This window comes from Coloeus monedula (assembly GCF_965178545.1).
Source record: "Coloeus monedula genome assembly, chromosome: Z".
Lineage (NCBI taxonomy): Eukaryota > Metazoa > Chordata > Aves > Passeriformes > Corvidae > Coloeus > Coloeus monedula.
In genome coordinates this window covers 67,829,487-67,844,017 of record NC_138822.1, presented here as the reverse complement: position 1 = coordinate 67,844,017, position 14,531 = coordinate 67,829,487, and the positions used below count along the sequence as shown (strand labels likewise).

The window sequence follows — 14,531 nt, the reverse complement described above, 5'->3', positions numbered from 1 at the left end:
TAGCTAGCAGTGAAGATGGAAAATATGAAGGTTCCTTTGCTGGCCTCTCACCGCTCTTCCCAAAGAAATGCAGACGTTGCCTTAATGACACCAACTAGCTGGTTTATAGAAACATATATATTTAAATAATGGTAAGCAGCTTGTTTTGTTTCAGATCCCCTTCTACAAATCGGTAGAATTTACCAATCTGCTGTTTCTCTGTACAAAATTTAACTTTAGAAATCCAACTAAATACAATATATGTCTGCAATGTCTTGCCTAAATTATTCACAATATATGAACTGAATGCTGGGTATTTTCTCACTGAAGAAAGGCATATTTATCTCTGAGGAATTGTCACCAAACTTCCAAAAACTAGAAAATTGTTAACAACTAATGTTGGTTTATTCAATGTACATTGTTGTGCTTCTGTTGTTATTGTTATCAAGATTCAGGGGTTTTCCTTCCATCAGAGGTGTAGTTTATCTGTGTTTCTTTCATGGTGTTCCACACCAATAGTATCACTCACCTAAACTGTCCCCTTCATTCAGTGAGAGCTTTCCCAGCCCCAGGCTGCAAGAGTCAGCCTCTGGCATTACTTAAATGATCATGTTGGGTTTTTAGTATTACTATACATTCAAAAAAACACAATACATTTCTCTGTTCAAATACTTATCAAAACAAATATCAAAAGTCATATACACTGTACAATCTATTTTTAAGTAAACATTTTTTGTCACTAAAAACTGGTCACATTTGACCTTCAGAGATTACATTTTCATACGTTATAGATCTACTTTGTTCTTAAAGTGTGTTGTTGCATATTCAATAATCTGTGAGAAATGCATTCACCTGAAAGTCTTACAAGTGTAAGTAAATATCAGCGAGGATTTAGCCATTTCATTACTGGAGAGCGAATAACTTTCTCTTTAACGAATTCCTCTTTTACAGAATTTCCATCCCCTGATGCCATGTCATTGTCTGAAAAAAACCACAAAAATAAAGATGGATTTCATGAATATGAGAGCTTTAAAATATTGTCCTGCAGCAATGTCCCTGGTTTTAGGAATACTTGGGAAAATCCTTAACTGACAAGTTTGCAAGAAACTCACTAAATTACCTCCGCTTACCTAGCTGTAAAATTTCTACCAAATTAAGGCATAAGTCATATCTGCTTTCTAACAGTTTAAGCATAAGGCTGATTATTTGACTTCAGTTTCCAGTTCTGACTGTAACACTCACTCCAGTGTGACACAGGCCCAAGCAACACATCCTCAATAACTACAGCAGCAAATTAAACTTCCCTGTAGCTATTCTCTGACTGAGGCCAGCTGGCATGGAATATCCTGATGCGTGCCACTAAACTCTCTTACTCTCCAAAAATAGGTAAAAGATAGTCCGTTTGTCAACTGCAAACAGTCCCTGGCTGAGGCTGATTCCAGAGCTGTGACTGAGGTTGTCTGGCACAGCTAGCTGGCCTGGGACAAAGAGTGCTGTCCACTGCCCTACTGTTTGATCGTGAAAGGAGTCAAATTGCAATGCACAGGACCATGCTCTGACAGCTTTAAGTTTGCTAACGTATATGCAGGCATAGTGGTCTTTATAAAACACATGGGTCAGATTAAATACAGAAATACAGAAGTCTTTACAGCTGTTTTAATTTGCTGAAGATCACTTAGACGCTATAGCTACTTCCAAAGACCACTTTTAAATGAAAGCCTGTATGACCATCCCATGGAGTACTACTCATAGTGTCCCTGATCTGCTAACAGTGATGGACCTCTGAGGACAGAAATCACTGGGAAACTTTTGCAAGGGTAAAAAACACCATTTGTTTCCGAGAGGTGAGTATCTCATCCCGTCTGGGATAAGTCAAGCAGTTAAACACTGGGGCATCAAAATCTTTGGGACCAAAGGCAAGTGGGGAAGTGGAGAGGGGAGGAGGAACTGATGAAAATAGACAGTCTGGGAAGATTTGGAATATAAGCTAGATACAGAAAAAAGCAAGCAGCCTTATTATTGTGGCACCCTCAGTAATAAATAGAACAAGGAAAGGCAAAAGTGCACAATCACGTAGAAAACTACAAAAATACCAAGGCTGATTTATCTTATAAGAGGGTTTTTTTTGAGATAATTTTAAATGTGATATAAGCACAAGCTGAAGACATTTGCTACTATCTAACTTTCTCTAAGCAGAGAATGGGAGAAAGATAAATCTTGTGTGAAGACAGCAAATTCCATATAGCTTAATATAACAGGAGAAAATAAAAAATTGCACACCAACTGCAGTTGGAGAAGAAATAAAATCCAAAGACCTTTAGGTGAAACCCTATAAAAGCTCTCAGTAGGCCTAAGATTAAATCTCTGGTTTGATTTTTGGTTTTTTTGCTTCTAAACATTTGCATTTATTTTGGTTTGGTTTTAAATTTAGAGTAAACATCATTCAGACAAATATACCTCAGGTGGGAAAAAAAGTGGAAAATTTTTAATCCCACCTCTAAAAACTTCAGTGATCTTTCCTTGGTGCATCAAAAATACTCCAGTTTCTCACACTCCTTTTTTTCTTCTTTTTCTTTTAATTCTGGACAGACCTATTACAAGCTACAGACATAAATGTAAAGGAAAGAACTTCTTCCAGAGATACTGTGACAAATGACTACAATAAAATGTTTAACAAAATAGTTCTCTGACAGCTGAAAACTTATAAAGCTCTGTCCTCATGGGGGGAAAAAAAAGTGTTGTTTTTACTATGTATTAGCTAACAGTAGTAAATAGTAGTGAAATAGTAGCAATGTAGCAAAATCCTGAACTCACTGATGCAAACCCTAGCACAGCCTCCCTTTGCGCAGGTGATGTACTGCTAGCACATGCAACGAAGTATTTCAAAATGTGTTTACTATGTGTCACAGTTCACCTAATTCCTTGCCCCATGTTAAGGGAGCTGCCAATAAGAAAAATAAACCTACCTTGTGTTGTTACTTCTTTGCACAGCTCCACCAAAGTACCCATCACTCGCACACAGAGTGGTAGTAGATCATGTGCAAGGTGTTTTCTGCTAAAATCAACTGTCCTGGAAGGTCTTACCTGTGTGTGAAGATATTTTTCGTCGATTTGGAGGCTTTGAAGCAGACAGTTGAAAAAACGGGAACTTCAAACACTTCCCTGTTACTCTGTCACAGATGCCAGAGGGACAATTGCAGGTTTTCCTGCATTCCATTCCATAGGTACCATAAGGACACTCTGGAAAAAAAGATATTGCAAAGCAGTTCTCAGTGATCCAACTCAGCTGCTGTCTGAATAGCTGGTCTGCTTGAAAGTGGAAAAACTTTGAGTGGAGGTCAGCTAAACCTTAGCTACAGGATTTCAGCATGCTGACTGGTTTTTACAAGTATTTTCCAGTATTAACAAAACTTGACACATATTACATACATCATTTCATTTCCTGTAATTTATTTACAGTGTGCCACTGGTAATCCTTCTCTGAAACACTCTTAGATTTAAATGCACTCTTAGATTAAATTGCCTTAGTTAAAGGCAAAATGAGTACGTAAGTACGCAGTCACAGAAGACTTAGTTAAAGGACTAGCAATGAATTCAGAAAAGAAGATGACTCCAGAAATTCCTGGAATTCACTATGTGATTCACTATGGTATTTTCTGACTTCATGACTGTTGTGACTTAGATCTGCAATCTGATGCTGGTGCAGGGCTGCTGTGGCCAGGGCCAGCAGTCTGGGTGGAGGATGCAGCCCGATCTTGAGGAGCTATCCAGCAACTCACCCTCTGCCTGGAGAGGCTACCGGCTCCTGGGGAGTAGCCTCCCACCCAACACCTTTTCACACAGCAGAGTTTTGTCTTCCCGTGGCAGACATCTCACCCACATCTCCAGCCTAAAGAGTGAGTATGCCCTGAAGGGATCTCTGGCACTAAGGCAACTCCCTGGTTGTACTGGATCTGGTCACATAATGCCCCAATTCAAACCTCATATTCCTGAGCAAGCTCGTGGAGGACCACCAAAGAGCAGATGTTAGGATGGAACCAAATGCTTTCCAAAGAAAATTAAGTCAGGTACAGGAGATTTGCCCTATCCCTTAGCTGACACATATCACATGCTAAATCATATATCTTCCCAGAGGGTTTAAACTAGGGGCTACAGCCCTTGTCTTCCTCTTGCCTTGCTGTTGAACAGGATACCTTCTCAAAACCATTGCTAAAGAGATGGAGACTGGGAAGACCCATGTATAACATACATTTTCCAAACCCACAAACAGTTGATCATTCCCAGCAGAGGTTTGAGATATGCCAGGAGAAAGGCCTGTATGTTCAAACTGTCCTTTCCAACCCAGGCTACATGGTCACCTTAAATAGCAAGGTCTGAAGAGTCTCTAATTTACCTCCTAAGGGCAGATGAACGACTATTCAGGGCTGGATCAAGGATCCATCTAGCCCAGGCTTCCACAAAACACTTAAGAAAAGTGATTGTAGTAAGCACAAATGATACCTCCCTCCTCATTTTGTCTCTCCTTTTCAGCTATGGCACATCCTGATCCAGTCCTAGTTTCTGTGCATATAGCACCCCAAAAGAAAATTATCTTTTTCAGTTTGTCCAGTCTCCTCTTGAATGAATGCAAACTTTTAGCTTTGCCATAGAGCCTAGGCAAGATGCAAATCAAGCTAATGCACTATAGCGCAGCCAACATTTTACAATTCTCTGTGTATCAAATGGATATGGTCTTATAAATGAAAAGCCCTAGAAGATCAACCAGCTCCCTGAAAGGCACTACACAGCGAGTCACTCCAGCATGGAGAATCTTACAAGGTGTCACCACACTCCCGTTCCTAAGAAGGACACTCTTTGATCTGCTGCTTGTCCACATAAAACAAAAACAAAATCTCACGCAAGTGAAACAGTCCTTGTGTTCACATCCTCCCTGGGAGACAAGCAAAGAGCACACACTACATGGAGCATCAATCTGCCTGCTGCAGGTGCTCAGCCTGGAGAGATGGGATTCAAACCTGTGCACAACAGCATAGAAACAAGTCTGAGCCCAAAGCACTTCGCTCGGTGTGGAATAACCCTGGTATTGATGAGGCTCTTCAGATTTCATGAAACTGAGATCTGAGCCAATTTTTCTTTTGGAAGGTTTTTGTTCAACAGGATCCTGCTCCTAAATAAATTGCAGATTGCTCCCAGTGGTTTAATGGAAGCAAGAGCACCAAAAAAGTAGTTTGTTCCTGGCAATAATGACATTGCCATTGATAATAATATGATGCACTCTTCTAATAATAAAAATATCACCAAAAATTGCTCTGGAACATATACGGCCCATTTTAGAAATAAGAAATTGAAGAACACAAAGTTCAGATCATTTTGTCAGAACTTCAAAGTAAATCGGTAACAGGAAGCTAGAGAGAATTTAGCCATCCTGCCTCCGTCAGTTATTACAAACATGGAAGTTATTAAAATGAGTGAGTGACCTGGTATCATAGCTGTAAATGGATATATAAAATAACAGTATCTGGCCCCAGAGAGAGATTGTGCTATCTCAGAGCTGAGATGAAGAAAGAAAAATAATTCAAAATTACATCTATAGTATTTAGTGGAAAAAAATATATGGGGAATAGAAGATTTAAACACCAATTTACAATTCTAAGTCAACATATTGCTTTACAGAAATTAAGGAGAGTTTTTCCACTGACTGGCTGGGAAAAAAACCCAAGCATTTTACTTTGCATTTTCTATAGAGCATCCAAGATTCAGCTATGGGGATTCAGATTTCATGTCCCATAATATTTGTTTTTTCCCAAAGTGTGCTATTGCAAAGAATAACACATTTTGGGAAAAGTGTTTTATATTCCTCCTAAAAGGAAAGTGAAAAGTACGCACTAATTCAAAAGAATTGTTAATAGAATTGTAGGCAGTATCTTCCACTGTGGTAATTTTTAATAAACTGAAGATAGTCAATTATCTCAGTGAAATACTCCTCTGGTGAGTGCACCAAAGATACAATCTTTATATGTAAGTTCTACTCGTTTGCAATAAAAGTTCTATATTGGGTTTCACACTGTGTGCAACCATGCACACTAGTTTTTTTTAAATAAGGTAAATAAGTGTGTGCTGTATGTGAATCAGCCTGGGTGTTTTTTGCAGTGTCTGGTCCTAAGTCATTACTTTTACTGAGTCTATTAATACTCCTGATATTTAACTATTTATTCAAGATATTCCCATTTTTAAGGAAGTTATTCTAAGGCTTATCTGTATTTACTTACTGAAGTGGTACACAAACAGGAAAATCCACTGCATTCATGCTTTGCAAACTCCTTTTTAAGAAGCTTATTTTTGAAGATATTAATTCTACTTCTTACAAATATAGTATCTTCTCACGTTTTAAAGTTTCCCCTGTTTACATGGAGTGAGAATAGCTCCTAAATGAAAAATGCCATTATAGCCTCTGACTAAAGAAATCAGCATGCAACATACCTTGTATAAAGTGAAAGCAGTGCCTGGCTGCTCATCTCACAGTCAACTTCTGTTCTGTTATTGCCATCTTTCAGACAGGAGGGTTTCTGTTTGCCTCCCCTGAACACATCCCTAAGATAGCTGAGCATCTCAAAGGTAGGACTAAATTAAACAGAACAAAGTCTCCAGGCACTCAGGCAGTGCTGCTTTCTCCATCCCTTAGACTGAGCACCTGGTTCCTGGGCAGGCAGACGGCAGTGCCAGAGGGAGCATCACTCCCAGGAGTGTGCAGCAGTGACAGGGACCCTGTGACAAGGTTGGACTTGCGGGATTAAAGTCTTAATAATTTATAGAAAGCCACCCACCAAATCAACTGAAAGAACAGGACTAGTGCCTGGGTCTCCCAAGCCCCAGTCAAAAATCTCATCTCCAAGCACACCCTATCTGTATTTCCTCACACACGTCCCCAGGTGTAAACAGCATTGTCACATTAATAGCCCTGCCCCACTACATGTAACACCTTTTGATGACAGCAGGTATTTCCCTTTTTTCTTGGCTACGGGCTGAGCTGGAAAAATCCAATTTTAGACTTTTCAAGCAGGAGACAAATTCTGCATGTATGTTGCTGTCAAATTGCCAAAGCGGGTGCATACAAAGTGAATATCATTACCTTTGCAGATACCAAATTCATCACCAAAGTCATCCTCCTCAGTGTAAAACTGGCACTTCAGCCCAGGACCACACTTGACACCATCCATACCCGAGACTGTACGATAGCAAGTCTCCCCCAGAGCAGCTGCACACACTCTGCAGCAGCCACAGTCATCCAGCACTGTTCGCTTACAGCGCACAGTGCTTTTGCACGCGTTACTGTCACAGGGATCGGGGCAATCCACTGCGTATTTCGCGCTCCAAGAAGCTCCAGCATGCACGGGCATCAGGAGGAATGTGAGGAACAGGAAGCCCTTCATGTCTTGCAGGGGTAAAATCTCCATCCCAGAGAGCAGGTCTCAGTGCTCAGCCTGCTGGTGCCTCTTGCCGAGGGAAGCAGCCGTAAAGAATCCAAAGTGGTAGCTGCACACATCAGCCTACAAGTTTATGAGCTTTATACAGTGTGTTGCCCACATGTTGCACCGTCGTCAGCTTCCTCAATCCGGCAGCGCTGCTCCTGCCAGCCTCCCTTGTTTCAGTTTATGAAATCCAGGATGAAGGTTGGATTAGCACTCTGCTGCCATCCAGGAATTGAAAAGGCTGAGCTGATGTAATCTGTTATGTTTAGTTGGTTGTTTTGCATGAGGTCTAAAAACTCTCTCACATCCGTTTCAAATGCTCAAGGACGTCTGCCAAGAGTAAAAAAAAGTAAAAAAACAATCAGCCCCGAGGAGGTTGCATACCTTCCTGCAGGACAGGGATTGCTCTGACGCTGGGCACACTGCTGACAGGAGAGCTCTGCCTTGCTATCAGAGCTTATACAGCCAGAAGAAAATCACACTGAGTCATCTTACTGCTGAAAGAATAATCTTTAATAGAATAAATCCTTCCCATATTCTTTTAGGGGATATGGACAGTTATTTTGAGGAATTAAATGAGATCATGTCATTTAATAGCCAAACTCAGATTTTTCAGTAGCTTTTTCTGCCTGCATTTAAATAGTACTTCTTAATCAGTGAATTAAACATTTCACCCAAAGATTACTGCCAGAACTGAAAACTGGTCAGACAAAACCCATCATTTTGTGGGATCTTCCAAAGGAAGTTCAGGAGAATGAGCAATGAGCTGCCCCAACTTCACAAACAAAGGGGAAATCCCCATCCATCATCAGCACTGTCTGCACAGCCTTAACATACATCCAGGGGGCTGATTCTTCTCCCCTTTACACCGCTTCTATTCTTACAAACTTTATGGGATGCTCTGATGTTGCTCTTGAATGAAATCAATGTAAATAAACAGAAAACAAATCTCAGTTTCCCCTGTCTCCCCTCTTAGACTTTATTTATCCTGCCAGAGCCTTGACAAGAAACAGCAAACAAGTGGAGTCCAGTGAAACTGATGAGCCACTGGAGAAATGAAAATTTCTGCACTTGAAAAAAAATCTACCGGAAAGGGAAAAAGAAATAAGGCTAGGCATAAATAAACCTCTGAATACCAAAAGTTGTTGCCAGTAAATTTATTGGGAACCAAAGCGAACTTGTCAAAAGATGTCACTTGGGAATCCTGTGTCTCGAGTGGGCTAAGGACACTGCCAGTAGGCTACCAAATAAAATGAAGAACTAGGCTAGAAATACAAGAGAGCAGGGAAGCCTTTTCTTCATGAATGCAAATGTGAATTGATAAATACAAAACCAAAATTCTTAATTCTTCTGTCTTGTGAAGAAAATGGAGAAAACCAACATACTGTATGTTGTATTTTGGTAAGTTGTTCATACACTTCTGGTGTGTGTGGGTGGAAGAAAGAGGGGAGGGGAGGGGAGGGGAGGGGAGGGGAGGGGAGGGGAGGGGAGGGGAGGGGAGGGGAGGGGAGGGGAGGGGAGGGGAGGGGAGGGGAGGGGAGGGGAGGGGAGGGGAGGGGAGGGGAGGGGAGGGGAGGGGAGGGGAGGGGAGGGGAGGGGAGGGGAGGGACTGGCCTAGGTGTAAGAACACTTGCAGATATTCATCTTATACTGTACATAATTACTTGGAACATAGTTCTTCTAATCACAGTTGTTGGCAGATATTTACATGCACGAGCTTGTGCATGGTTTCACATACATTCTTGGACGAATTAATGAATTTAAAATATAAAAAATTAAAATGTTAGGTTGAGATCACATACAAACCAAGGAAATATTACTGGTAGGTATGAGCTGGCAGCAATTAGCAGTTGTAGACAGCTTCATCTTCAAAATACAAAGCAACTATCCCCTAAGAAGTGAAAGGAGTACTTCAAAGATGGAAATGAGAATTGCAGCTAAAACCAGAGGAGGAACACAAGTTTAAGGTTATAATGAGCAGATCAATTAGAAATTTATGTCCTACCACTGACCCCATCACAACTAAAACATGACAAAAGCCTGTTTTAAAAAAACCAGCAGCCCAGTATTTCTTCCACAGTTCTCAGGTCAGCAGAATAATGTGAACCACTGCCCATGTCTGCTGGCATAGCATCAACTAAAGTTGACATTGGTTTCTATTAATAGGTCAGGCTGTAACCTGTGGGACTGAGGAGCCAGTGTAAATCCCGCTGGGCAGTCCCTCAGCTCACCCTTAAGTTAATTCACACCTGCACTTCAAACTCATGCCTGCTTGCTTGCTCAGAGGAGATAACAGATGATGTGCAGATGTGCAGATCCATCCACACATGCACTTAGACATTTATGCCTGGTAGTAACCACCAGCTGATAAAATCCTACTCTGTAAATATTTATAGGAAATGCTCCTTGTCTAGAACACCAAGCAAGATCCAAAAGGGCTACATTTTACATTTGGGTTTCTCACAGGAAAAATGTCCTAGAGAGATGATAAATAAAAAAATTACACACAGATGTGGTGAGAGAAAGAAATTGTAAAAGGAATCAGCACACTCCCCTAGCAACTAGCCAATATTATTTGGAATAAAATGGAAACTGTATCTTATGCTTGGAGCTAGAAGCCAAAGTAAATTATTACAATGGATTAAAAAATACGTGTAATGGAAGAAAACAATATGAACAGATAGACGTCTGGCTTGCGCATGAGTATCATGGAGACAATAAGGATACTATCATCTTCCACACTGTCCACTGATTAAATAGTGAAATAAATCCAATGTCACTCTCTTTGGTTTTAATATTTCTCTGTTGTTTTACCTGTTGAATCCATTAAGCTTTCCTTTCCAGTGAAAAGCTTAATCTGTAAAACCGTGAGCTAAGGTCTTCCATGAAAATTGATGCAATGGGAATTAATGAAGCTTCGTCAGATATCAACAGCAGAAAATTTGCCACCATTTTTTAACTTGTTGTATAAATATATTTCAAAGGTGGAAGACCTTCTAGATCAGATCAGAGCTACTTTTTTTTTCCAAATTTACAACATAAATTGTCTTTGTGCCAGCTTACATCATAATTACATCACCATGTATAATGTTTGGCACTCCTTCTAGAAGCAGAAAAGGTTTCAACCCTTGGGTTACATGCTTTACAGGAACCAAACAATCTAATAGCAGCGAGCTGTGTTTCCAGCTGAATACTTCTGAGAACCATTTTTCTAGCTCTTTTGTAAATAATCTATTTCTCAAGCAAAAGCAGCCTGTGGGATGGTCTTGTAGATGGTGTTGTATTTATGGCCTCTGAAAAGTCTGACCCCACCTGTTAAAAATCCCCATGAAATGGCAAACATCATGTTACATGATTTTTTTGTGCTGATACATGGGCACAGTCTATTGACTAGGTTAATAGGCTTTGTTCATTTTACTCTTTAGACAGAGAAACATTCACCTCCACTCTTCTGAACTTAAGCGTTCTGGCCACTGTTGCTATCCAGTCTTTTGAACGCATGAAGTCGGGATAAGCAGGAAGCACTAATATCTCTTTAAACACAGGTGAATGTTTAATGCATGACCCTTGTTGTTCACTTCCAAAAGACAGTCCCTAAACTAAAAATACGCTACCACACATTCCTGAACAATCCAACCTTTTCCCAGGCTTCTTTTACAAAAAGCCGTAGGCACAATGCTGTATGAGAAGCAAAAATTCAAAGGGAAACACCGAAAGGAAGCTGAGCTGCAAAGTCCAAAATGAAAAGCCAGAAATAGGAAGTAAGAGATAAGAATCAGGAAAGTGAGATAGCGGCAAGGACTCCCCTTTGTATGATTTCTTTTCTTGTATCTTTTCAATGAATTGCTAATTACTCTTTGTTTCAGCTGTAACATAGCAACTCAACTGCACTCTGGTAAAAATAGATGCTTTGGGACATTTCCTACTTGCTGAAGGCAAGAAATGTTTACATGCTTTCTCCAGGCAGACCAGGTGCTATGCAGAGAGCTGGGTAGGCACAAACTGCAGGAGCTACTATAGAAATGACTGGATATGGAGGTTACCTGTAGAGAGCCTCAGGAATGAGAGCCACAGCTTCTTTGGAGTACACCAAAAATATACTTGCCCATATGTCCGTGTGCAAATACATGGCATATCCAGCCTGGCAGCTGCTAGCCAAACCTACTGCACATGATTTCTTCTCTGAGTTTGCCATTGAAATGGAGCTGGGCCCTGTCTGTGCTACTTACAGAGCCCATGTGGCACTGTCCTGTTCCTCCATGGGCTCCGGTCATGGCTGGCTGATTGCAGGACCTCTGCCCTATGTCACCTCTTCACAGAACAGGTATTCCCAGTGATTTTACGATCACCATAATAATCTGCATAACAGAAATTACTGACTTTCTATCAATTCAGTCATGAATCAAGTAAAATAGTTCTTCTGTGCTTGGAAAAGGTGTTCAAGCGGCAAAAAAATCACAGAGTGGTGTAAAAGTTCTACTACATGGCAGCAAGGGTCGATTTCTCCATGGTGGGCAAGTCTGAGTTTGTCACTCACAATATATAGGTAGTTGATTTAAATGGAAAAACATGATGAAGAAATATGTTGTGACTCTGTTACGCTGAAAACTTTTTTTTAATACTTTCTAGTCATCTACATTTCCAGAGGAGGAAAGATGTTCAGTGCCCAAGACCTCCAAGATCTAGGGAATTTCTGAACAGTACAAGAAAGTCACATACTTTTTCTATACTTCAGAAAATTTGTTTGTCTGAATACAATGAGTGATTACTCGCAACCCAAAATTCTGCCTTCACACACACCCATCTTACCAATAGTTTTGTCAGGAGCGGTTTCTCTTGTGACACTTCTTGTTTGTAGGAATCTAAATCACCCCAGATAAGTTATATGTGCACCTAGGGAGAAATAAAGCCTTTTTGTATAGAAAAACACCTTTTAAGGACTGATCGTCAAATGTTCTGTTTCTTTATCAATAAAAAAATAAGATATGAATGATGGTTCTTTGCATGTTCTGCTTAGGAGGTCAGGTGTCCATATGGTAAACAGTTTTAATACTGAAATAATGTGACTATTTACTCCCTCACTGTTTGACATAGTAAATTGATGTAGGAACACACACTCATTTCTCTATCATCAGGAAGCTTCTGCTCTCAGTAGTTCTCTGCAGAACTAGAATAAAATATATTAGACTTGAAAAAGCATTTTTGTCAGTTTTTTCAGGACATGAACAGTAACTCAACAGTCAATAAAATTACAAATACCATATGGATTTTTTTCTTTCTCTATACATTCCAAATGGTAATTGTACTCCGACTCTACCAGTCCCTGATAACTAAGCCAAATTCCCATTGAAGTAATGTTTGTTCTTGGTACCTGTGCAGAATCTCAAAGTGCACAGTTTGATTTTCAATTCCTAGGTATAGATTTTAGAATCAGGTATTTTAGGATTGGTGGGGAGTATCCTTTTGCTTGCAACTCAAGTTGATCTTGATCTCTGCTTTTTAAGATAAAAAAGTTGATAATCTATAGACCCGAAAGGAAATAGAACCATATCTTAAGTATTAATGTGATTTCTACTTTTCTGTACTAAAACATGCCTTTTGTTGCAATTAAGTAGTGCTATTGTCTTACTGTTGGGGTTCCCCCCCAGGGCCCCTTTCCCAAGGCTCCATGGCAGGGGAGGGACCGCAACACTTACGACACTTCTGCAAATATTTTAGCGATGCCTTATATATAGTTTAGACTTGACTAAGTAGCTATTTCCTGTAATGAATGACAAACCTATTAAAAGCTTGTTATCTTCTTGTGCTCCATGTGTTGCTAACAAGCAAATCTGTAGTCATATGTGTGAAATGTTGGGTTGTTTAAGTTAGGGTTAGGTGTCCTCATGAGCTAATACTTCCATGTGTTCTTTGCCATATAGCCAGGATGACTTCCACTGGCAGAGAAATTTGTCCATTTGAATTAATTAACTTAGATAAGCAAGCTTATCAAACTTATCTTGATCATCATTTTTCATTAAGAAGAAATCTCTCCCTTTCGTAAGTATTCATCTTTGAAGTATAAAGGTTTTCCAGAATTATTAGGTGATCCCAGAAAGACCAGAAGAGGACTTCTGATTTCCTAAGTAATTCAACTTCAGGGAAGAGACAGACAATGCCTGAAAGGAGTCAGGACACCAATGGGAACTATTTTTCAGATTTTTCCAGTGTTGCACATACTTGCTTTCCTTGGGATGAGTGGCTGTTTTATTCGTACTTCTCTCTGCCACACAGTCTCTCTGGCTCAGCCTTAGTCCTCATCATACTGCTTTTCTCCTTTATTATACTGTGTTCTCTCTCTGATCTATATGCAAGTTTACTTATGCCACACACAAAAAGCACCCTAAAAATAGGAGTGCAATAGGCTATATCCCTTCATTCCATCTTTATTACTTTCTCTTGTTCACAGTCCTCACACTCCATCCATCTTGTCTATCCCAGCTGAAGCCTCTGAGAGTTTGAATTAACTGGAGCAAAGGAGACTTTTGGTGGCCGGTCCTCAGGCATGACCGTGCTATATGAAATTGGTATCTACTTCCATGAACAGATTTGGACAAAAATTGAGTCAGTATCATGGCTTCCATGAAAAGAGACAACAGTCAGGGTCTCCAAGAACAGTGCAGTAGGAGGGACTTAACACAGGACCATTTGTTTCCCCAGTGTGGCAAGAGGATTTTCACACACATGCTCCCTAAATCCTTTGTCCTTTGCTCCATAAATCATATGGTCGTGTTTTCAAATATCTTTTTTTCTTTCTCTGGGGCACACATATTGTGGGTGAATGCTGATCCCAATGAATCAAGTGCTGTGTCTCTCATTTCAGCAGGGCCAGGATTTCACACGATACTTTCAATGTTTTATGATCTCTACTGTGGTTTTTTTACTCAAAATATGGAAAGGAATGTTTGCAAACAAGCTCTAATTAGAAAGCAATGAGGCGTAACAGCTGTGAATCATCTGTCACAAATTTGGTCTCACTAAGAAACAAAATTGCTAGAAAGCTTAAAATTATAAGCTATAAACCTACAAAGAGCCTAATCACTT

The 14,531-nt window shown here is 40.1% G+C and overlaps 1 protein-coding gene across 1 annotated transcript; it reads right to left on the bottom strand.

Moving 5' to 3' along the window:
• Positions 1 to 859: 859 nt before the first annotated feature.
• Positions 860 to 7,433, bottom strand: ESM1 (endothelial cell specific molecule 1; the record flags this gene model as incomplete). Its single annotated transcript, XM_082301392.1, has 3 exons — positions 860 to 960; positions 3,064 to 3,219; positions 7,109 to 7,433. The coding sequence occupies 3 exons, from the start codon at positions 7,431 to 7,433 to the stop codon at positions 860 to 862; spliced, it is 582 nt and encodes a 193-aa protein (XP_082157518.1).
• Between the last annotated feature and the right edge of the window lie 7,098 nt (positions 7,434 to 14,531).